The sequence below is a fragment of the Musca vetustissima genome, unplaced genomic scaffold, assembly GCF_032173495.1.
Source record: "Musca vetustissima isolate MV318-11 ecotype Yass unplaced genomic scaffold, APGP_CSIRO_Mvet_v1 utg2798, whole genome shotgun sequence".
Lineage (NCBI taxonomy): Eukaryota > Metazoa > Arthropoda > Insecta > Diptera > Muscidae > Musca > Musca vetustissima.
This window is the reverse complement of record NW_026883200.1, coordinates 115431-141418: the sequence shown is the minus strand read 5'-3', so window position 1 is coordinate 141418 and position 25988 is coordinate 115431. Positions and strand designations below refer to the sequence as shown.

The following is a 25988-nucleotide window of genomic DNA, read 5'->3' as shown; positions in this document are numbered from 1 at the left end:
AAAGCTGTCATATTAATTTAAAATATCAACAATTACTTCGTATGACTTCAATAAGTTTATTTGTGAAATTGTTCATAGATAAAATGAATACGTTCTTATTTTCACCAACATTTTTGCTAAAGATCGAAATTTATAAAAAAAAATGTTTAAATAACAACGAATTTTTCAGAAAAATAACTCAATTTTATTCATGTAATATTCAAGATTTCTGAAAATAGGTATTTGTTCCTGGATATAAAAAAAACATTTTCCTACTATTCACTTTATGCGGTTGTGATTATTCCTACCTATCAGCAAAGTTAATGTAACAGTAACCAAATGTAAATAAATATAGATTCGGATTTTTGTGATTATAAGAAAATTTTCCTGGATTTAAGAAACATGTTCCTATTTTCACGTTCCTTTTTCACTTTACACATTGACTACTATGTTTCTTTATGGAAAACCCTAATTGTTGTAAGAAGACTTGGAAAGCTGTCATTTTAATTTAAAATTTTAACAATTACTTCATATGATTTCAATAATTTTATTTATGAAATTGTTCATAGATTAAATTAACACGTTCTTATTTTCAGCAAAAATTTTGCTAAAGATCTCAAATTTCTAAATTTTTTATAACAACGTTCTTCTCAAAAAAATAACCCAATTTTACTCATTTAATATTCAGGATTTCTGAAAATAGGAATTGTTCCTGGATTTAAGAAACATTTTCCTACTTTTCACTTTATCTCGGTGTAATACCGATAAAATCTCCCCCAAAAAACAAGTAACTAATAACAAATAAAATAAATTATTATAAATCAGATTTAAATTGCAAGGCTTCATTGTAGATAACTATTGGAATTCGTTTCATAATCAAAGTTCATATATTCTATGTACAGCGTTTCTGTTTTCACTCAAATTATGTGAAATATATGAATTTCCATTCAGTTTTTTTTCAACATAAAAACTCAAAGTATCGTAAAGTAACTCAATTTTTTAATTTAATTTTGATTCCGGATTTTTGTGAAAATATGAAATTGTTTCTGAATTTAAGGAAGATGTTCCTACTTTGTAATACGGACAAAATCTTCACCAAAACCCATATAGTAGAATGAAAGGAAATAAAACAAAAGAGTATATGAGACATGAATTGTAAAGCTATTATTATAGGTAACGATTTACCGAATGTTCATAGATTTAATGAACAGAGTTCCTTATTTCCTTTTAAAGCATCCAAAATATCAACTTCTTCTAAGTTTTTCTAATATAGACAAAATCTCCATTAAAACCCATATAGCGAAATGAAAGGCAATAAAGCAAAAGAGATTATATGAGACATGAATTTTTAAGCTATTATTTTAGGTAACGGTTTCGCCAATTATCATTGGTTTAGTGAACAGAGTTTCTTATGTTCTTTTAAAGTATTCAAAAGATCAACTTCTACTAAGTTTTTCTACCAAAAAAACCTTGTTTTGTAGTAAAGTAACTAAATTTTAATTCTGAATTAACGTAAGAAATTTATTCCTGAATTTAAGGAATAAGTTCCAAATTTACCCTTTATATACACTGGAGACCTGCATTAAAAACTAGTAAATGTGTTTTTTTAATAAGAACTATTTCCTAAATCTAAAGCCTAATGGTCTTGAAAAATGAAACCCAATTTCCCTCCCAACCATATCAAGAAAAAATTGGCTACACAAAAAAGAGATACAATTTAAAAATAAAATTTCACCAAATCGGCATCAAAATTAAGTAAAAAAAATAAATAAAATAAATGCTACTCAAGATGTTATGTGTTGTCACAAATAATGTGTAAATATAATATTTGAACCTTCTCTCTTCCCTCCTATATATTTCTTATTTCCCCTTTTAAAAAAAATCTCTCCTTTTTTATTTATAGCCATTCTTGATTATAGTGTTACCCTGGCACCAATGCTAGGAGCCCTACGGGCTGGTCGTAATCTACATAACGAATTATTAAATAATGTTATCCATTTTCCATTGAAATTTTTCGATACAACACCTGTGGGTCGTACATTGTCACGTTTTTCGAACGATTTTGAATCATTAGATATTGAATTACCCGAAATAATTGATTCATTTGTTTGGTGCATATTTGAGGTAAATCAAATAAAAAATAAATGTTCGGAATTTGAGATTGTATTTACGCTGAAATATGTTTGTAGTGGATAATATATAAGCTTCATATAGGCATTGAAAAAATATTCTTTAAAAAATCCACGTCTTGTTTAGGTCTTGAAAAAATATTCTTTAAACATTCTACGCCTTGTTTAGGCCTTGAAAAACTTTTCTTTAAAAAATCCATGCCTTGTTTGGCCCTGGAAAAATAATTTTAAAAAATTCGAATCTTTTGTTGCGACTTGAAAAAATATTCTTTAAACATTCTACGCCTTGTTTAGGCCTTGACAAACTTTTCTTTTAAAAATCCAAGCCTTTTTTGGGCCTTGAAAAATTATTTTCAAAAATTCTGATCTTTTCCTGCGACTTGAAAATGTTTTTTAATTCCCCCTTATTGTGGGACCTTGAAACACACATCCTTAAAAATATTATTTATAAAATACTTCTTTACAAATTTTAGGTTTTGTTGAACCTTTTTATGGAAAATGGTTGTAGTTTGGGCATTCTGGGTTTTCAGTAGCTAGAATGTGTCGTGGGTCGTATTCTGCATCCGTAGTTTCTCAAAATGTCACTAACTTTTAATATATCCCCAAAAAATATATATTTTACTAATATTGAACGCAAATGATACACCAATGATAAATTGTTATTTATTTTTACTGCAAGCAATATCCACCCCTTCTAATCCGCCAAACCCTTAACCAATAAAACCTCCCTCAATTTAAAAAAATCCCATAAAAATATATTAATTTGGATTTAAAAAATTTACAAATTTTTCTTTGGCGCCCAAATTGAGTTTAAAAGGATCCCTCATCCATCCCCCATGCTTTGAGATATCATCCTGTATTTCCTATTATATTTTTATTGATTTTGATTTTCCATAATCTATATATTTTGTTGTTTTGTAGGCATCTTATCGTATGGTCTAACCTTAGCACCATGGCTTGGTACCCTACGAGCTGGTCGTATTATTCACAAAGAATTCTTAATCAGCATTATGCGTTTACCATTGAAATTTTTCGATACCACACCGATCGGTCGTATAATGTCACGTTTTTCAAAAGATATTGAATCATTAGATACCACTTTGCCCGAACTATTCGATGCATATATTTGGTGTATGTTTGAGGTAAATAAATATTGGAAAATAATTGGTAAAAAAAATTGAAGGGGAGCCCACAATTTAGAAGGAATTTGAAATGGGTGCCACCAAACTTTTATAAAATGGCCGAAGGGAAGTCACTGTAATTACAATTTTGTGTGCATGATCTAATGATCTAGAGAGTAAATATGTATGTCGTAAAATTAGACATTTATAAAGTCCAGCTGTAAGGGGCTCTATACGTAGTATTGCATTTTATTTAGACTTACACACAGAACTATTTTATTTCGAAGTACAAATTTTAGATATTTTGTGTAGCTTTCTCTTTATAAGTACCCTACCCATTGGTCTCTCTTTCTGTTACACTTTTTTCTCTTAAATACAATTTGAAAATTTAAATCAAGTGCCCTCAGTTTGAAAACTTTTGAAACAAATAGCGTTGGCTGACGGCTTGTTCGTCATTTGAGTAGTAGTACCGGAACATAATTTTGACTCCTTTCGATTCTTAAGGTTATGGGTACAATTTGATATATATTCCATTGTGCTGCTTCTTCCATACGACTACTAACCAACAATTTACATTAACCTTGAAAATTTTGTTTCTGTTTTCAAAGCCAGCCGTAAAGATTTGTGTTTGGTATGTTGGGTGATGTTGCATGCTACAGAAGAAAAAAAATAATCGCTTGGAAAAATCGTTTTAGTGTGTACCTGTAGCATATGAAGCCCTTAAATTTCCAAATAATGAAAATAAAAAATACTTTACTCCAATTCTCTCCCTGAACATGCTTTCAATCCTCATTTTTTTATTTTCCTCCCCCCAACAGTTATATTTTCTTATGGTGTTGCTGTAACGCCTTGGCTTGGTGCTTTACGGGCTGCTGCCATTCTACATCGTTCGCTATTGTGGAATGTCTTTCGGGTACCAATGCGATTTTTTGATACCACACCATCCGGTCGTATCTTATCAAGATTCTCAAAGGATGTCGAGGCTCTAGATACGGTACTGCCCAGACTATTCGATGATGGTCTGTGGTGTGGATTTGTGGTAATGTTTCTTCATTTTCTCTAGTAATTTTAGTGTTAAGTTGTACCTGTTGTTAAGTTTTACCTGGCCGAACTTTGTATAGGTCGTGGAAAAATATTCTTTAAGAAATCCACGACTTTGTTTTGGGGATTTCTTAAAGAAAAAAAATCTTTAAGAAATCCACGCCTTTGTTTTGGGGATTTCTTAAAGAAAAAAAATCTTTAAGAAATCCACGCCTTTGTTTTGGGGATTTCTTAAAGAAAAAAAATCTTTAAGAAATCCACGCCTTTGTTGGGTCTTGAAAAAACATTCATTTAGAAATCCACGCCTTTTTTTGGGCCTTGAAAAAATATTCCTTAAGAAATCCACGCCTTTGTTGGGTCTTGAAAAAATATTCCTTAAGAAATCCATGCCTTTGTTGGGTCTTGAAAAAAATATTCTTTAAGAAATCCACGCCTTTGTTGGGTCTTGAAAAAATATTTTTTAAGAAATCCACGCCTTTGTTGGGTCTTGAAAAAAATATTCTTTAAGAAATCCAAGCCTTTGTTGGGTCTTGAAAAAAATATTCTTTACAAAATCCACGCCTTTGTTGGGTCTTGAAAAATATTCTTTACAAAATCCACGCCTTTGTTGGGTCTTGAAAAAATATTCTTTACAAAATCCACGCCCATATAGGCCTTATAAAATATCTTTAAAAATCTACGCTTCATATAGGCCTTGAGAAATAATCTTTACTCATATAGGCCTTGAAAAATATTATTTACAAAATCCACGCCCATATAGGCCTTATAAAATATCTTTAAAAATCTACGCCTCATATAGGCCTTGAGAAATACTCTTTATTCACATAAGCCTTGAAAAATATTATTTACAAAATCCACGCCTTGTTGCCTTGAAAAAATATTCTTTACAAAATTCACGCCGCATATAGACCTTGGAAAAATATTCTTTACAAAATCCATGCCTCAAAATGGCCTTGAAAAAATATTCTTTAAACAATCCACGTTGTTTTAATTTACGTCACTTAAAAATTATTTAAAAAACTCTCACTCTTAAAAAAATATTCTTTAAAAAAATCCGCCTTCAAAATCGCTCTGTTCCCGTACTCAAAATGTATTTAACACCTTTCCTAGTGGTAAAATCGAAAAGAATTTGAATTAGTTTAAGATTTAGTTGAACACAGGGCCTTTTCCCGAACTGCAACAATTTACTAATTTTTACTTTTCGATATTAGAATGGAAAAATTGCTATAGTAGTAAAAAATTTTATATTCTTGCGGTTCTGGAAAATACCACATACATATATGTATGTATGTTTATCTTGGATAATTTTTAAATAAAAAAATACGTATGGTTATCCATCCTGATTTCGATTTTATATGCCAAATTACTACCTCTCTATTTCTCATTTCATATAATAACACAGAAAAGAACTTTAAAAGAAAAAAACACGTACACATTAATACTACATAAATAAAAGTAATTCAAATATTTAGTAATTTAGATATTATGCCTAACTGAAATATTTTCCAAAGGAAAATATACGCACTAAAACTAATTTCAATATTAAATATCAGTTGTCTCTAAATAAACAATCAAAATATTAAAATTTTGTATCTGATATATACATTACCTAACTTTATACCAAAAATATTATTTCATTTTCGAAATAGTTTTCAAAACAATACCAAATATTTAGTAATTAAAACACTTTCTCTTGCCATTGTTGAACACCAAAAAAAGATTTACACTTCTCACTCTCATAACATTTCACTCGAATACCACACACACACACTCTCAAACTCTTTTGAAAACTTCACCGAGAAAAATCAAGTAATGATAATTATTTTTATTTATAATCATATTTAGCATTTATTCAATATTAATTATAAAAATAAGTCATTAGCATCTAAACATCGTATCATGATAAAAATCAATAGTATTGTATTTTCAAACGGTATTTTATTGGTTGAATATACAAATATTAAAAAATATATATTTTAAATTCCTGAATGTGGTGGATATAACGAACAGTAAATTATAACAAATTTGCTGGACTGATATTTAGCTATTTCTAAATCTGCACCAATTATGTATAATAAAACTTTACACACATCACACTAGACCCAATTCAGTATGCTGTGCAAAATTTCGTCTGATTCGGACACATTTTGACTGTATGGTGCAACATTTGAAATCGGTCGAAAATATATATGGGAACTATATCTAAAACTGAACCGATTTCCACAAAACTGTCCAAAATTTCATTTGAATCGGACAAACTTTGGGTGTTTCGATTTTAATTAAACTTCACACATGCCATTTTAGGCCCAATTCGGTAAGCTGTACAAAATTTCATCAGAATCGAACAAACATTGTAGCCTTTGTGCACTATTTACATAAAATCCGACGAGAATATATAGGGGAGCTATATCGGAATCTGAACCGATTTCAATTTAAACTTAGCATACATCATTCTAGACTCAATTGGGTACACGGCACAAAATTTCATCAGAATCGGACAAACATTGTAGCCTTGGTGCACTATTTACATAAAATCCGATCCGAGAACATATAGGGAAACTATATCTGAACCGATGCGCTGCACAAAATTTCATCAGAAATTTAAACCGATTTCAATAAAACATAGCATACATCATTATAGACTCAACTACGGTGGGCTGTGAAAATTTCACCTGAAACGGACAAACGTAGGGTCTATGGTACATCAAGCTGGTTCTTATAACCCGAAGATCTGTGTTCGTTATATCCACATTCTGCAAAAATACGCCAATAAAATACTCTACTATATATTTTTCTACAAATTATTTATTTTTTTATTTACTAATTTATAATCTTTTCTTCCTCTTCTTCTTCTCCGTAATACTTAATTGGTTTTTCGAAAATTAGGTTTTGGCCACCATTGTCGTTATTAGTATGTCCACACCGATTTTCTTGGCTGTCATTGTACCCATCGCCTTCCTGTACTATTTCGCCCAACGTTTCTATGTGGCCACATCACGGCAATTGATGCGTTTGGAATCCGTATCCAGATCGCCAATTTATTCGCATTTCGGTGAAACTGTAACTGGGGTATCCACCATTCGTGCCTATGCAGTCCAAGATAGGTAAGTAATCTGTCAACAAATATATATCAAACATATGATTTATGAATTACCCTCCTTTACAGATTTATCGATGAATCGGATAACAAAGTCGACAAAAATCAAATTTGTAAATATCCCTCATTGATTGCCAATCGTTGGTTGGCCATCCGTTTGGAAATGGTTGGTAATCTGATTATCCTCTTCGCCTCATTGTTTGCCGTATTGGGTGGCCAGACAAATCCCGGTTTGGTCGGCCTCTCTGTCAGTTATGCCCTGCAAGTTACCCAAACGTTGAATTGGTTGGTTCGCATGTCTTCGGATATTGAAACGAATATTGTGGCCGTTGAACGTATCAAGGAATATGGGGAGACCAAACAGGAAGCTCCATGGGAAATTGAAGGCTCCAAAGTGCCACGTGATTGGCCCGAACAGGGTCAGGTATGCTTTGAAGATTTCAAAGTACGCTATCGTGAGGGTTTGGATTTGGTGTTGCGTGGTATTAGTTTCAAAATTGCCGGCGGTGAAAAGGTCGGTATTGTTGGACGCACCGGTGCTGGCAAATCCAGTTTGACATTGGCTTTGTTCCGGTAAGTATTTATAAAACCTTTACAATCATTAAAAATTATAATCTAAACATTTTACATCCTTCAGTATCATCGAAGCTGCTGGCGGTCGCATTCTTATCGATGGCATTGATATTTCCACCTTGGGCTTGCATACTCTACGTTCTCGCCTCACAATTATTCCCCAGGATCCTGTGCTGTTCTCCGGCTCGTTGCGCATCAATTTGGATCCCTTCGAAGTCAAGAGTGATGAAGAAATTTGGAAAGCTTTGGAATTGTCCCATTTGAAGGCATTCGTCAAATCACTACCATCCGGTTTGAATCATGAAATTACCGAAGGTGGTGAAAATTTGTCGGTGGGTCAACGTCAATTGGTGTGTTTGGCTCGTGCTCTGTTGCGTAAAACGAAAGTGTTGATTTTGGATGAAGCTACTGCCGCTGTCGATTTGGAAACTGATGATTTAATTCAGGTAAGTTATCGAGTGAAAAAAAAAACATAAAAGTGAAGGAGGCTAAACACGTTATCATGTAAAAATAATGTCCAACATATCCTATCCTAGTATCCTCGCTACCTTAAAAACAAACTAGAAACCATTATCCTAATAACTTATGTTATATGAGGTTAACCCTCATATAACATAACCTCCTAACTTCGATATTTGAGGGAGTTTGGGCTTGATTTTGAACCAAATTTTGTGTCATTTGGTATTTTCGATTCTCATCGGGTAGCAAAAATTTTCTACAATAAATTATCCACATTGGCTCAAGTTTGTGGTGAACCCCCATATAACATAACCTCCAAATTTCGATATGTTAGGGAGTTTGGCCTTGATTTTGAACCAAATTTCTTGTGATTTGGTATTTTGGATTCTCATCGGGTACCAAAACTTCCTAAAAAACATTATCCATATTGGCTCACGTTTGAGGTTAACCCTCATATAATATAACCTCCAAATTTCGATATTTTAGGGAGTTTTGGCACGGTTTTCAACCAATTTCTCTGTAAAATTTAGTATTCAGGGTTCTCATCGGGTAGCAAATCTTCGTACCAGAAATATGCTTTCGAAAATATGTACAGAATTACTTTCTGATCCGATTTTTGCATGTCAGTTCGTCCATCCATCCGTCTACCCATGTAAAATTGTTAACAAAGTTTAAGGTTGCGATTATCCGAATTCGACAGCTGATTCATTTTGCCCAAGGACGAACCCTATTGAAATTGATGAAAATCGGTTCAGATATAGATATAACTGTTTATATATATAGTTTTTGAAATCAATTCCGATTTAGATATAGCTCCCATATATATTTTCATCGGATTTTAAGTAAATGGTGCACCAAACCCCCTACGTTTGTTCGATTGAGGCGACATTTTGCATAACGTATTGTATTGAGTCTAGAATAATGTGTGCCAAGTTTTGTTGAAATCGAATCAGATTTAGATATAGATCCCATTTATATTTTCGTCCGATTTTCGGTAAATGGTGCCCCAATCACACAAAAATCGGTCGATTGGCACAAAATTTTTCACAATGTTCTGAAATTTGTCTAGCCAAAGGTGTGTCAAGTTTTATTGAAATCGTTTAAGAAATCGTTTGTTTTTATTACGGTATTTACGATTGTATGAATTTATGTTTTAATTTTTTGAATTTTTATTGTTATTTTTTTTGGGGTAGTTTATCCTTTATTAGGTTAAGCATATCATATGCATTTTGTAATTTATCTTTAATGGGCCTGATGGCTTTGAATTACAAGTTAAATAAAATTGAATTGAATTGAATTGATTTAGATATAGCTCCCATATATATTTTCACCCGATTTTAAGTAAACGGTGCCCCAAAGACCCAAAGTTCGGTCGATTGTCACAAAATTTTGCACATCCTACTGAAGTTAGCCTAGGATAAGATGTGTTAAGTTTTGTTTAAATCGGTTCAGATTTCCATATAGCTTCCATACGAATTTTTGTCCGATATTAAGTAAATGGTGCACCAAACACCCTAAATTTAGTCGATTGGCTCCGTCCGATATCACTTCCTTTTTTACTAATTTATTTTATTTTTCTTTTTAATATTTTTCAGAAAACTATTCGCTCTGAATTCGCTGACTGTACCATTCTGACAATTGCCCATCGTTTGAACACCATTATGGATTCGGATAAAGTTATTGTTTTGGATAAGGGTGAAATTGCTGAATTCGATTCGCCCGCCAATCTATTGAACAATCCTCAAAGCGCCTTCTATAGCATGGCTAAAGATGCCAATCTAGTGTAATTGTTTACTAATTTACAAAACTTACGTTACGTTACTTTACTTAATTTTCATGCTGTGTTAATTTATTACTTAATTATTACTTAAAAAAAAAACAAACAAAGTATGCTAACCTAAAAAACGAGAAATAGGACAGTTAGACAGACATAAAAACAAATACAACCCCCACTCATGTGAACAGATTACACCGGAGCATGCCAAAAAACAAAACAAGAAACCCTCCTGGACATTTACGCCTAAGTAGTTTAAAGTTTGTAGAAAAAAAGAAAAAAAAATTTGAATTTTTTTATTATTTTTTTTAAATATTTTGTTTTTTTAATTTTGTAAAATTAGCCTTGGACTACTTAATTTTTTTGATTGTGTTTTTATTGCATTTTGTTGATGATGTTTGGGCTTTTGATTTTTTCCATTATTTTGCTAATTTTTTGTTGTTAACAAAGAAAATAAAAAGAGTCTTGAATTTGGAATTATTTTGTTTTTTAATAATAATAATAATATAAAATATATATAATTTTATATAATAATAATAATAAAAACTGCCGCCTTAATAATATTAGTACTTAATCGAATTTCCAAAAAAGACTCGATTTTTGTTTTCTTTGACAAAACATTTTGAATCATTTCATGCTTGCAATTGTTTTTCACTTTTTTTCGAAAAAGAAATTAATTTTGGACTTCATTTTATTTGTTTTTTTATTTCCATTAAAAAAAATAATTGCAAACTAAAGTCGTAAACGTTTAACATCTCAAAATTCCGAAAGTGAAATTTAATCAAATATTTAAAAAAAAACAACTGAAACTGAAACAAAAGTCCAAATCAACCTGCTGCGATAAAAAAAAATACAAAAACCGCTTACTTAAAACTAAAAATGGAAATAATAACAACAACAATCTAGCTTAAAACGTTTTGTCAATACTACCTCAATATCCCTGGAGAGACTGACGTCGAGGGATATCCAAAAAAATGCAATAACAAGAAAATTTGTAATAAAAAAAATTTTTGAAATATTTGTGATTTTTTTTTCGTGATTAAAAATTTTAAAGTATTTTTTTCGCCTCAGATCAAAAATTTCTTTCCCCACCAAAAACAAAAAAAAAAGAAAAAACAGGTTTTTAATTTTTAATACTATTAGGGTTTTAAGTTATGAAATTTAGAAATTTTATAATTCAATAATAAAAAACAGAGGAGATACAGTTAAATCTGGGTCTAAGGGCTACAATACCTAATACACCCATAATTACGATTGAGACGAAATTTTGCATATCGTATTTTGTTGAAATCGGATGGGATATAGATATGACTTCCATCTATATTTTCATCCGATTTTAAGTAAATGACGCACCAAAATTCGGTCGATTGGCGCAAAATTTTGCACAACGTACTGAATTTTGTCTAGCCAAAGGTGTTTTAAGTTTTATAGAAATCGGTTAAGTTTTGCATATAGCTTCCATGTATATTTTTGTCCGATTTTCGTAAATGGTGCCCCAAAGATTCAAAGATCGGTCGATTGGTACAAAATTTAGCACAACATACTGAATTTTGTCTAGCCAAAGGTGTGTCAAATTTTATTGAAATCGGTTAAGATTTTCATATAGCTCCCATCTATATTTTCATCCGATTTTATATAAATTGTACACCAAGGACCCAAAATTCGTTCGACTGGCGGAAAATTTTGCACAACCGACTGAAGTTAGTCTATTTTGCGAATTTTTTTAAATAAAATTACGAATATTTTTGATTTGACCTCATAGCTCTCCAATGGGGGGAAGATAAATAATTATTAGCCCTCTATTTTTAACAAAAATAATTATTAGAGAATTCAAATTTCACAATTTCTATTATTATTATAATTATTAATTAAATAACATAATTGAGCTATATTTGGTCAATATTGGACATCAGTCTGGTGGACCCATGGTTAACTGTATAAAAATTGTGTTTTTTTTAAATACTAAAAATTCAAAACAAACTATTCTAATAATGTACTGTAATAATAAAACAACAAATATCTCTATAGTCAGAATTTAATTAATTTGAAAACAAACAAAAAACATTGATTTACTTTGCAAAAAGGAATAAGAAAATAAATACTTAATTTTTATTATATATAAATAACACACACACACAATTTATATGTAAAGCAACTTAATGAATGGCCTGTATAACTAAAAACTATATATATATATATATATATATATATTCTAAGAATTTATTTTTTCGTAAAATTGTAAATTAACATTCACACACACAAACTGGAAAAAAAATTAAAAAAAAAAAACATTTTTTTTAAATATAAGACAAACAAATAAAAAATGGTTCCCCTTTAAATTTCCCTTATTTTAAAAACAAAAAAATTATTGCAATGCAAACAAAAATACCAATTAACAAAAATGCCTCTGTGTTCATAGAGCTCTAAATTTTAGTAAAAATGTATTTCTTTTTTATATACTAACACGATTGGTGTTCGGAACCCCTTTTCAAAAAATTATAAAAAAAATCATTTAAAAAAAAAACACAAACTAACAATTGTGAATAATGCAATTTAAATACTTTTATTATTATTATACGAAACATAAAACAAAAAACAAATAATTATTATTGTTAAAAATAAAAAATATATTAATAAGAAAGAAAAAAACTAGCGTGTTATTAACAAATTCTTAAATAGAAAATATATATCTATTTTTTGTAAGACAAATTTACAATAAAAAGCTACTAAAACAAAAAACAAATTTTTAATTTTTCTAATATTTAAAAAAAATACTTTTCCAGATATAGATATATATAGATCTCATAAGGCATGAATTAAAAAAAAAATTCCAAGGACATACCTTAGGTGTGGATTTTTTAAAGAATATTTTTCAAGGCCTAACCAAGGAGTGGATTTTTGTGGAAAACCAAACCCACCTAATGTTAACGACACCCGTAAACGTATAAAATACCACGATCTGCGAATCTGTACCTGGAATGTGCGCACGAGTGGAATGTGCAAAACAGGCGCAGTGTTCGCTTTGGCGGATGTACTCAAGAAGTACAAAGTACAGGAAATGCGATGGAAAGAGACTGGCGTAAGTAAATCAGATGATTACGCCCTGTATTATAGCTGCCATGAAACGAGACATGAATATGGGTGCGGATTTATGGTTAACAGGAGAAAAAAGACCTCGTCACCAGATTCACTCCAGTAGATGAGCGAATTGCTATAATCCGTATAAAAGCGAAGTTCTTCTACGTCTACGTTCAGTCCCATTTGCGCCCATGCTCCGACCGAAGATAAAGATGAAGAGACCAAAAAAATATATTTTACGAGCGCCTAGAAACAGCATATGACCGGCACCCTGGCCATGACATTAAAATTCTACTAGGAGATTTTAATGCAAAAATCGGAAGGGAAAATATCTTTGGCCCCACCATCGGAAAATTCAGTCTCCATGAAGAAACATCAGACAACGGCATGAGGTTGATTGACTTCGCGGCAGCAAAAAACGTGGTAGCTAGCAACACCAGATTCAAGCATCTCGATATACAAAAGCCACTTGGATTTCTCCCGATCGAACAACGAGAAATCAAATCGATCATGTTGTGATAGACGGAAGGCATTCATCCAGTGTTTTAGACGTCCGATCGATCCGGGGAGCGAATATCGATTCGGAACATTACCTTGTGGCAGGCAATGTACGCTCCCGTCTTAATGTAGCAGTAAAGGTGCGATCTAATGTAACACAGAAATTTGACATCGAAAAGCTGCAAACACAACAGATAGCAGAAGCCTATTCCGCTCAACTTACCCAACTGCTTTACGAGAGCACCCCTTGTCCCGATAATAATATAGGGCAGAGAATTGCCCACTCCCTACAAACTGCAGCAAAAGCAACACTTGGGTACCAAAGACCACCATCAAGAAATCCGTGGTACGATCAGGAGTGTCGTAATGCTACCAAACAACACATGTTACTCGCCTACGACGATGACGGAGAAGGATAGTGATGACCAACAGATGCTACTATGGTCTGAGCAAACAACTCAAAAGCAAGGCCACCTCCCGCCAGACCAAACTCACACTCTACAAGACGCTGATAATACCCGTTCTGTTATATGGATCTGAAGCATAGGTACTTGCACAAGCAGATGAGGCAGCTCTTGGAGTGTTTGAGAAAAATTCTTCGAAATATCTATGGGTCGATCTGCGTTGACGGTTGTACTAGCAATTCATGAGTTGTAACAGCAATTCTCGGACATCGACATTGTTAGACGTATTGAGCTGCAGCGACTACGTTGGCTAGGTCATGTTGTGAGAATGGATGAAGATGCCCCAACCCAGAACGCATATAAAAGCGAAGGGAAAGGCCACGAATAAGATGGAAAGACCAAGTGAAAGACAACATTGCCGAATATGGTCTTTCAAATTGGAAAAACTGCGCAAAAGATCGACGCGCCTGGAAATCTATTTATGCTCGGCTTATGTAACGAAAGTTCTGTCACAAGCCAGCTAAGTAGTAATTAGTATTTTGTGTCCATTTTTTAATTAATTTATTTTTTACAAACAGTATTCAAATTAAGAAAATATATGAAAAATTATTTATCTAATCGAAACAAAAAAATTCCGACAAAATTCTAAAAAATTTTGAAATTTTTTAGTTATTAATTTTTTTATATATTCGCCTCGGTCACCACTATTTACCACAGCAATGGTGGTTATGACCAGCATATATGTGCTAAATAATATACCACGTTTGTGATGTAAGAACCATGCCTTCCAGCCCAGAGGTTCGGGTTTATTATCCAAAGGATAACGGCTGCCATAGAATAATAAATAACGCATTCTTATTGCATGAGGATCCACTTCCAAATAGGACTGATGATCCTCTCCAGTTGATGTCGATTTACCCCCAGCAAATTCACACACAGCCACACAAGATATTAATGAACCACACTGCGAAGCTCCCCAGGCGGCACCACATGGATTTTGTTGTAAACAACTCTCAAGATTTAGGGAAATATTTATGGCTCCTGTATCGGTCACATCTGAAAATCCATTATAAATTATTGAATAATATGAATCCAATGTTGAACCATAAAATCCCAGCTTTGTTGGCGAATTGGAAATTTTCTTCTGAAAATCAACATCCGCATGAAATCCTTCTGATGCCATAACTTCGAAGATCTGTGTTGGCTTTTGCGGCATATCTACATTTTGCAAGGTATCTTTGATTTCTTCAAAATTAACCAACCGCAAACGAGGTTCCATTTGTTCAATCAAAATCCAATAGAGTAGCTCTATTACCTCAGGATCCACATTATCAAAATATCTTCCGATTAGATTATGCAGAACAATATTCAGTTTGGGTGTATCATTGATAACAGAAATTAAAGCATCAATATTTTGATGATCGCTGGCATGGCCAAATCTTGGCGGAAAGGGTTTAAGTTTGTACCTATTGCGATAACTAAATGCGGTGGCCACAAACAATGTCCATTTCGCATCACATCCCATTAAATCTTTTTGCAGACTATTACGCAGGGCCTGAGCTTTGTTCAGGAAATCAATGGGTTCGATTTTATGTTGAGAAGTTGTCGGTTCATCGTAACTTTCTTGCATTGCTGATGAAGGTGGTTGTTCAACATCCTGAGATATAACCACATTGTCTGAATTACTCTCATTCTGATTATTTTTGGAATGCTCGCGAATTCGTATTATTTTGGCAGCTTGCATTTCTTATTCAATTTGTATTTTGATAAAATTTTCAAATGAAAATACCAAAAAATGGAAAGTCAAATGACATCAAATGGAATTAACGACAATCGGAATTTCTTTAATATTTCAAACGGACTATTCCAGTACTCAAAGACAAATCGAAAGCAATTTCGATTGGTAGAATATTATAGCTGTGGTTTAGGTTAGGGATATACGGTTGAATATTGTCCTCCCGGAGACTATTGTCCATTGTGATCATCCTTGGCACCTGAAAAAAAACGGGAAAAGAAGAGAGAAGAAAATAGAAGGGAAAAGAGATTATGGTTATTTTAGGCATGCCAGATTTTTCACAAAGCCTAGGATCTGGTTGGGGTCTATTTTAGAGAAGAAAGCTAGATCATCAATTTCATATCTTTCAAACTGTTTGAGTGTTCTGCCTCTCAATGATGGACATCTACAGAGGCCATGTTCAATTGTTTCTAACACTTCTTCGTCCTCACATAGACGACAGTAATCCTCTCCGCTGGAGTCCCATTACGAAGTGATAGATCTAATCCTGCAGTGACCTGTTATGATCCCAACAATAAATTTGATCTCTCTCTCTCTTATTATGTGACAACAGCGAAGAAGTTCTTCGGCAAAAGGCCCGATAGCTTTTGAGATTCTGCAACCATGTTCTCTCGATCATCTGTTACCGACTACCATCGCCGTAGAACAAGCGGATTTTGCCAATGGGTCTCTCAATCGGAAGACTGTGATCCCCCTCGAACAAGCTTGTCCGCTATATCGTTCCCTTCTATGTTGCTATGTCCTGTAACCTAACATAATTTAACTATATCATGCAGAGCGGACTTGTAATGAAGAACTGATTTTGAGTTTATAGTGCACGACTTCAAAGCCTTGTGGGCCGCCGGACTATCGACATATATATTCACCGTATTATCGGCAGTAAGTGTTTTGACTATCTCGGACGTTTTCGTGATTTCAAGGATTTCTGCTTGAGTTGTATATTTCTAATTCCCTACAGTAAACGCCTGCACCTGTGTCTTCCTCCATCTTTGACCCGTCTGTGAAAAATGACAGACGTGACAGAGGTAAGGAGCCACTAGTCCAGGATTCCCTACTAGGAACCTCTACTCTGATATCATTAAAGTCTCTATGTTATGGAACATAGTCACTAATGTGAGTATTTCTCCCCCAAGAAATCACAACCTGGCGTTATGTTGAGGATACTAGCGTGACCATAGTTCAGCTATTTCCAGGCATCCGTTTCTCGGAGCCTCAGGGCGCATCTGGCAGCCTGGAATTTAATCAGAATGTCCAGTGGTTGGAGATTCAAGATCGCATTCAACGCTGGCCCTGGTGTACTTCTTAGCGCTCCGGTAGTCAGGATCGCTAAGATCGCTGTACTGAATTTAATTTTGTCAGCAGTATCTTTTTGTTGACCCCCGGCCACCATACAAAGCAACCATATGTAAGAATGGGGAGAACGATCGTCACGTATAGCAGCCAGTGTAGGATGTCTGGTCTTAGTCCCCAGTTCTTTCCTATGGAGTTCTTGCAAAAGTAGAGTACTATCAATCCGTTCATAGAGCGTTCCTCGCCATTCCTATTCCGCGTTAATTTGCGGTCAAGGATTGTACCAAGGTATTTTGTTTCTTCAGAAAGGTATAGGCTTAAAAAATACATCGAACTGTGCAGTTTGAATCTTACTGGAAGAGATCTACCCATTAACATTCAGTAAGTTCTCTGCGTAGAACTGTCAAAGTAACTTTTTGACTTTCTCACAAGATGGCATATCCAACGTAGTCGATGCAGCTCGATCCGTGTGCCAATATCTATGTCCGAGAATAGATGACCATGAGCTATGGTTCATTCGACGGCGATATTCACCATCGACGCAGATCTGCCCATAGATCTTCCGGAGAATTTTTCTCCCAAACACTCCAAGAGCTGTTTCATCTGTTTGCGCATGTACCCATGTTTCAGATCCATACAAAAGCACGGGTAATATTAGCGTCTTGTAGAGTGTGAGTTTGTTCTGTCGAGAGGTAGCCTTGCTTTTGAATTGCTATTCTCCCCTGAACTTCAAAGATGATGTTGATATTTTTGTTTATGGCTGTACCGAGGTATATAAAATCTTTGACTACCTCGAAGCTGTAGTTTTATTTATTGTGCCATGATTCCATGGTACATCGACCGATATATCCCTGCTGTTATCAGCTGGTTTTTGCATTGTGCATTACACACTAATTCGTAAACAAAACAGGGTTTTCTTTCTTCTTAATCGTATCCTTTGGGGCATATTTTTCAGCGGACTACTCACAAAATATTAGAGGGTTTCCACTACAATTTAGGAAATATAAATCCACATTTTATTAAAAGAAATGAATGACCGTCGAAATTTTACCCGGAATGTATCGGAAAGAAATTTCCAATTTTCCAGAGTAAGTCCATTCAAAAATTATTATTAGAAAGAATTTAATTTTGTAGAAAATGTGATTTTCTGTTTAGAGCAGTTTGGAACAAAATCTCAATCAGTATTTTTCGAAGATTGCCGGCAATCGACAGACATCGCCTCATGCTCCTTCTCAAGTTTCCACGACAGAGGTTCCTACTAACCAATACGACCCGAGTCTCACTTGTCCAACGACGAGATTCACTTCAGTTCATTGTGTGGAGCCAGTAGATCTGTCAAAATCTACTACTCCTCCTCCACCACCACCAATAATCAATAATTACAACAATTATCCAGGTAATTAAATATTCAAAATTGAAAAATAGAATTTTGAGTTCATTGCCATTTACCACAGATAAAGGACAACATTGGAAGTATTTTACTAATACCGATACTACACCCAATTCCAATTCCTTGTCAACAGAAAGCCAAGATCTGGATAAACACAATGGAGTGATAACGCAATCTAGATCAGAAACATCTCCACATTGGAAATATTCAAATCATAGCATAGACAGACCGACTCATTTCCCTATCAAACAAGACATTGATGAAAGGCTAAATAATATCGGTTATATCTCATGTACAACCACCACTTATATCAGTGAGGAATATGAGAGGTTCAATAAAGAGATTATCCACAATGTTGATGATGATGAGGTTGAAGGAAATGATACAGATACCCCCTATAATCCTTTGGATAAAAAAGCATCAACACCAAACAGTCCAGATAATGGTTCCGCCGAAGAAGATAATGCCATGATACTCTCAGACGATAAACAGGACGACACTGAAATTAAAGCTGATGATGGGAAAATAGTGAACGGTTCTTCTTCTTCCTCTTCGTTGTCGCATAAGATAGATAGGGATAAAAAATTTTATAAAAGGTCTATCGCATATCTTTCAAGATTCGTCGATAAGGATCCAAATCTGCACACGGAACGGGAAATACATCTTATAAAAAAACACCTTAGGTTTCGTAGGAAATTCGAAAGTATGTATCCTGACTTGCCTAAGCGTGATATTCCCATCGACAGAATTCTTTTTCCTAAACCAACATCAAATTCCAAACAAAATCTAGACTTACCAAAAGCTAGTCCGGTTACGAGTGAGCAAATTACGCCAAAAACCTCTGCGCAGCCAGAATCTTCGGAGGGATCTATGAACGACAAGGGATCATTGCCAGCAACATCATCCAATGCCAAGGACGATGGAAAGGTCTTGTCCAGATCGTCAAGACGGAGGGCCCGTAAAAAGGCTTCTGGAAAGACGACCACGACGCAGCAATTTTCTTCTGCCAAACCAACGACTTTGGACAAGCCTTCAGTTGTTTTACCGCGAACTAATGTGAAAGTGGAACAATTGTTGCACAATTCAGAGTCGCCAAGGAAAGTGTCGAACTCAGGGCAGACTGGGCTCGCGACAACATTACCGACTCCAAAGGCATCCGCCTCTCTGGGGACTGATCTTAAAACACATTCAATGGCTGTAAAAAGGAAGATGTCCTCGGAGAAGGAGGAACAGCCAGTTACGAACAGGTCAGTGCGGTCGCTTGTAACGCATCAAACTGTCTCTTATGTTTCGGTTGTAACGAATGAACCTTCTGCAATGACAAGTGACAAAGAGAGGACGGAAGTCCAATCATCTTTGAACTCGTCGCAAGTGTTCAAGTCAGGATCGAAGCAGATCGACTCAGCTACACAGCAGAGGGTTCCAGATGACCAAAAAGTGGCAATTATTGATAGAGCTGATCCCGATGGGCGCATCAGTGATGTTCACTGGTTGTCAGTGGACGGGCATCTGAAGGACCTCTTCCTCAGCGATGAAGTTGATCGTCAAAATCTCCGCTTTGACAAGATCATCTTTTACAAAGGGGTCAGGGTCATTATTTGTCGCAATAAGGAATCTGCTGAATACCTTAAGAAGACTATTAATGAAATTGAGCCTCTTTGGGAAGATTGTCAGTTGGCTGCCGTATCGATTAACGAGATACCAGGTGGAACGGTCACTTCAGTGTGGATTCCACCACCCATTATGGGTCTAGAAAAATCAATGAGGTTGATAGAGAAACAGAACTGTGGCCTTCGTATGCGGCAATGGAGACTTCTTTACACTTTCACAAATAATGGAGGTCTTGTCGCCAAGTTTGTCACTGACAAAGCTGGTGAAGAATTCTTGAGGAAGTGTAAAGGTAATGTGTGCTACGGATTGGGGACAATACACTTTCGCCTACCCTCTGAGAACAGCATGGTAAGAAACAGCAAACACTGAACATTGTGCAGATAAAGTTGCACAATTGTAAGGCTGCTGCCCTTGCCCTCATCCTCGATTAGTGGACTGAGTAGCAAACACTATGAGGGTTTCACCGATCCTATTGGAGAAATGGTAAGGCCTTGTAAAGTTACCAAAATAAAGATTCATTTGATAATACTTTTAGCTATAAGGAGTACTTTATATTCGAGTTGTGACGGAACAAAACTAAGAGTGCCTGCTGAATTAAAATGGCGGCAAGCATAATTTTGGTTTAGGGAACAATTGGAGGTCATCGAGTCTTCTTTGGTTGAATATGTGTATCTGAATATTTAATAAAGCAAATTTCAAACAAAAATCGAACTATCCGGAGTCCCCTGATCTAAACCTTTAAATACACCTAATAGATGTTCTGAAGGAATTTATCCGACAATATTTATCAAAGGTTATACACAAGAAGAATGAAACGAAATGTCTACAACAAAAACACCCAAGCTGTCTACTCTATGTCAAAGAGTATAGCAGAAGTTTTAAATCCTAAAAATCAAATAAAAGCTATATTATAATTTTATTGTTAATTATACGCAAAAATTTTTTATAATGAATTTTCTAGATTTCTAAATAAATTGAATTGTAATTATCATTAGAGAATTTAAAATTATTTTTGGGGAACTACCTACAGTCAAGTAAATTTTGGAAGAACCTAAATAGACCCAGAGCTGTGGTTATATGGTTCCTGATGGAGCGTAGAGTCGAGTAGTAGATGGAAGTATGAACTAAGTCACCTACAACATGTATAGGAATAGAGCTAAAGTTTTCAAACTTGTTATGTGATCCTTAAATGCATACAAAATGTACCAAATTTAGTACCTTTGGAAAGTGAATCTGAAGAAAATTGGTCTTAGGTCACTGTGGTCACTGTGTGCCTATGTCTATGTTTTGTGGAGGTCTACGAAATTACTACACACTGGTTTTATTACTAGCTTAATAAAAGGTTTATGTTTGTATCAATAGTTGATCATATGTGGACAGGTACCAGAAGAGGTTGTTAGAATATTTGTTGGGGATATACAAGTAGGAGTGAACTGATGGGCCCCATCTTGGGACATGATCAAGGTTTGGAAAAAGTATTACGAATTACAAAGTTTGGACCATCGAACATTCCACTTACTTAATATTAGATTTATAAATATTGGAAATGTTGGCCCATGGTGATTGATCTAGGCCTGGTAAATATATTAGGTTGTCTAAGGTTTAGTATAAATTGCTCCGCATGATATTATAAGAAATCCATTTTACGGACACCTCTCAGATCATTTTGAAGTTTATACCAAATGTAGTCCATCTGATACTAATTACAACAACATAAATTTTCTAGGGGGGAAATCAGTACTTCCCGAGATATGGGGTTCCAATTTCAAAATGATATGAGAGGTGTCCGTAAATTGCATTCGTTCTAAAAATCAGACCGATATTCTTAAACTAAGTTTGGAAGGAATATTACAATGTGCAAAGTTACTCCCTTTAAAAGTTTTCTTGCGCGCCAACCAGACGGACGGACATTTGTAAATCGACTCTAAATTATCTAAAACGGAGTTGGTTCAAAGATACATGGGGTTAAAACAATATATCAACGATATATATTTGGATCTTCATGATCTGCTCCAAAACGTCAGACAAAACCTGTAGAATGGAGATTGGCCTAAGATCATCAGGATTATTAACAATTTGACATTTAGGTATAGGAATAACTCGAATTTTTTCCATGATGATGGAATGCACAGAAGACGTTAGTATGGAATTAGTCAAATCGAAAATATAATCACCAACATAGGGGAAAATAAGTCTGACATCTACAGGTATTTCGTCTACACCAATAGATTTAGACTTAAGCTTATTCAGCGCCATAAAAACATCAATTTTAACACAATTATTGGAAAATCTAATATCGAATTCATGTAGAAGAAATACAAGAAATTGTCATAGCAATAAAAAAATATCCATTCAGCGGAATTGCTGAGAGGGTTGTCGGTGGATATAACACCAAGAACAGAGCGTGTGCGAGCTATGGTAGCAAATCCGCATGTCCGAAAACTGTTAAAAAAGCCATTTATTTTCTGAAAAGAATTGGGAAACCATATTGGTTTTCGCAAAATATCAAATGAAATCCGACTCAGTGGATGAAATAAAGTTTGATATTTTAAACTCTGACGCGAACAAATTTGCGGTGAGAAGGCCTAAAAATGAAAGGCAAGGGTACTGGAAAGCATGGAGGCGGTTCAATAATGGCATTGGGCTGGTTACATTTTCTTTGCGTTCGATCTATTCACGAGCTTTATGGAGTGATGAATCGGTTTGTGTATACAAATGTATTGGAAAACACAGAAGAAAATATACCGCTTGTTTGGGTGTTTCAGCTTGATAATAACCTCCAAACAAACACAAACATATTGGTTGCGGGAGTCAGCTAAATATGGATTTTATAATACCGAGCACAATTATCAGATCTTCACCCTATAGAAAAATTGTTCTAGTATTATCGAAAGTAAAATAAACAAGAATTTTGCAAACATCATGACACAACCTCTTCTCAAAGGTTCAGGATGCGAGGAGTGGTGTAATCAAGGATCAAATTGAGCACTTTAATGATTCAATGCTTCGTTGATTTGCTGCCGTAATCAAAAATCGCGGTCGATTACTAGCAAAATTTGATTATTTAAATATATGAAAAAATCAAAAAGTTGCTTCAGTTTTGGCCAAGCAAAAATTGGGTCAATTTAGTTTTCCATATCGTATCGGAAGCGGTGAAGGGTATCATATAGTTGGTCCCATCCTACTTTTGAACTTTTCCTACAGGTTTTCCTTTTCAATTTTTTCCTGTGGAAACTTCAACAACTTCAAAATCACCGTTTTCTGTGGGTGGCAGTCATTGGGCTAGTCTATGGACAACAATTAACAACTGTAACGTAGAACCTCCTTTTAAATAAAAACTTACCGAACTTTAGAAATCCATTTCTCAATTTTAAAAATTAATTTGCTTCTTTGTTTTATTTTAAAATGCATTTGGAACCAATAAATTTAAGACACAAATAGTAACATTTCACAAAATAGAAAATTATTTGTTTTTTTTCACACAATAAAATTTATTTATGTTGATATATTTGGCGGTTTATTTAACAGGCGATCTGGGGGGCTACTCTGTATTGCGATGCGTGAGAAAAATTGTAACGCATCGCGTAATTGGTACTCTCTAATTCGTTTTCGTATCTCCTTTCGCATCTACTTTACGCAAATGTAGCATCACCGCACTCTGTAATACGAAAACGCATGTCAAACTCGTTCGTTAAGCGCAAATATCTTGCGTTAACAAAATAGCAAACGCAAAGGAAGCGAAACGTATAAGTAAGCTCCATTAAAGGTTTTATTTATATAAAAATTGTAAATTATTTTAAGTAAAAGGCAAAAAAGTCACAGTTACAGCCTCAGCAACGTCTGTTCCTAACTTCAGTAGATTTTATGGGGCAACACAGTGATTTGGCAAAGGGACAGTTGCAGAGTTCAAATGCGAAACAACGCGCCAACAATTTGTGGACAAAACTGTCTGATGACCTCAATTCAAATTGACCTCCTGTAAAAGATGTCGGTGGTTGGAAAAAGTAATATATTATTTTTTTATATAAAATGTGAAACTATGTGTGCATATTTATAGGTTGATGTTGATAACCACATTGTCCAAGCAATTTCAAAGCAGCGGCCTCTTTTATTGGAGTTGGAATTGTTGTGGATCTATTTGAAACGACGAGCGTTTAAAAAATACATAAACGAATCTTTATTGAGACATTTTATATAAATCTATAAAAATTAAATATTTGAAAACATTTGTCACATAATTCGCACTTAGGGAGAGTATATTTGATAGATCTCATAAAATTCTTTTTTTTAATTCGTTCATCATTTTTGTTTAAAAAAACACTCGTACCACCCAAAAATATGTTTTCATTTACAATTTTTGACGTTTCCTTTTGTCATTCTTCGTTATTGTTTACTTTGTGGCGACAGTGTTGCCCTATTTTCAATTTAGTTTGCGAATGCGTTTGCGTGAACGTTATAGAGTACCAAATTGTACTCTTAACGCATTTAGCTTTCGCAACGCAATACAGAGTAACCCCCCTGATCTCATCGTAATACACATATAAACTAATCATGTTTATGTTTGCTAATTTGCACAATTCGTAAATAACTGTAAATTGGGCGTCTTATGCCAATAGACTACAATTCGAACTAGTATACCCTAAACTAAATGAGCAATATATACAGTATGTCAACTCTGTGTGCATGCAAACCCTTGCAATCTGCCGGCGACCGACCAGCGGTAGTCTATTCGCAAAAATGTTCATAAATTGTTTGCGCTTTGCTCGTTCCGCACGTCAACTGCCCCGCAGCTTGTTGGTTCTTCAACAAGAACAATTATTGAAATCGAGAAATTTCGCTTTGCTATCAGAAGCTGTCAAAAACTTGAATTCTAAAACAAATACTTCGGTCGCACCGGCATATCTATCCTCGACAAGTGCAGTAGTAAAAAGGTCATTTTTTGGCAAAAAGAAAATGTCGCTGAAAAGTTTCGAAGAACATCAAGTTGTACCCGATGTCATAAGTGTGGCACCCAGCGAGTTGTTGAGCGTCAAATATGACAGCGGTGTAGAGGTTAAGGAAGGTAATGTTCTAACACCAACCCAGGTGAAAGATCAACCCAAACTTAGCTGGAATGCCGATCCAAATGCATTCTACACTGTGTGCATGACCGACCCGGATGCACCCAGCCGCAAAGAGGCCACATATCGTGAATGGCATCATTGGTTGGTGGGCAATGTACCCGGCAGTGACATTAGTGCCGGTGAAGTGCTATCAGCCTACATTGGTTCCGGACCACCACAAGGTACCGGTTTGCATCGTTACATTTTCTTGGTCTACAAACAGGAGGGCAAGCTGACATTCGATGAGAAACGTTTGCCCAACAATAGTGGAGATAACCGTGGCTGCTTCAAGATTGCCTCGTTTGCTGAGAAATACAAGTTGGGTAACCCTGTTGCCGGTAATTTCTATCAGGCTGAATGGGATGATTATGTACCCAAGTTGTACGAACAATTGGGTGCTTAATTTGCAGTGCGGAGTGATTTGTTTATAAACAAACAAAGACAACAATGAAATTTATTACATAATGAAACTGAGTTTCATAAAAAATTTATTATATACTACAGTACTTTTAGAATTACATACAAACATGAAGATTGTAAACAAATTTGCCTTGAAGAATAAAACAAATAAAATTGGAATGAATTGCATTTTTGAGATTTGCTACTGCTGAACGTTGATAAGACACCGTTTGGTTTGTCCGATTCGA

General features: G+C 34.6%; 3 protein-coding genes across 21 annotated transcripts in view; 2 read left to right on the top strand and 1 right to left on the bottom strand.

Moving 5' to 3' along the window:
- Nucleotides 1-10976, top strand: part of LOC133330033 (multidrug resistance-associated protein 1) — a 45005-nt gene extending 34029 nt beyond the window's left edge. For 11 of the 19 annotated variants that reach the window (XM_061538504.1, XM_061538511.1, XM_061538502.1 and 8 more), the window contains exons 11-14: nt 7157-7374; nt 7437-7940; nt 8005-8386; nt 9995-10197. In XM_061538504.1, the coding sequence (XP_061394488.1) occupies nt 7157-7374; nt 7437-7940; nt 8005-8386; nt 9995-10186 (1296 nt within the window). In that variant the 3' untranslated portion in view covers nt 10187-10197. Of the gene's footprint in view, nt 1-3029; nt 3251-4047; nt 4269-7156; nt 7375-7436; nt 7941-8004; nt 8387-9994; nt 10198-10911 lie in introns of those variants that run through there. The other 8 variants (XM_061538496.1, XM_061538501.1, XM_061538493.1 and 5 more) reach the window with 3 other exon arrangements.
- Nucleotides 10977-14793: 3817 nt separating this feature from the next.
- On the bottom strand, nt 14794-15897 carry LOC133330018 (protein mono-ADP-ribosyltransferase Parp16; the record flags this gene model as incomplete). Its single annotated transcript, XM_061538478.1, has 1 exon — nt 14794-15897. A coding segment is annotated over exon 1 (1104 nt), but the record flags the coding sequence as incomplete, so codon positions are not given.
- Nucleotides 15898-25167: 9270 nt separating this feature from the next.
- Nucleotides 25168-25761, top strand: LOC133330036 (protein D2). The gene has a single exon (XM_061538513.1). It carries the CDS (start codon nt 25193-25195, stop codon nt 25742-25744), a length of 552 nt encoding a protein of 183 aa, XP_061394497.1. The 5' UTR covers nt 25168-25192; the 3' UTR covers nt 25745-25761.
- Nucleotides 25762-25988: the final 227 nt, after the last annotated feature.

Bases quoted from the DNA above. Each gene is read 5' to 3' on its own strand.
- LOC133330036 (XM_061538513.1), top strand. From the start codon at position 25,193: ATGTCGCTGAAAAGTTTCGAAGAACATCAAGTTGTACCCGATGTCATA.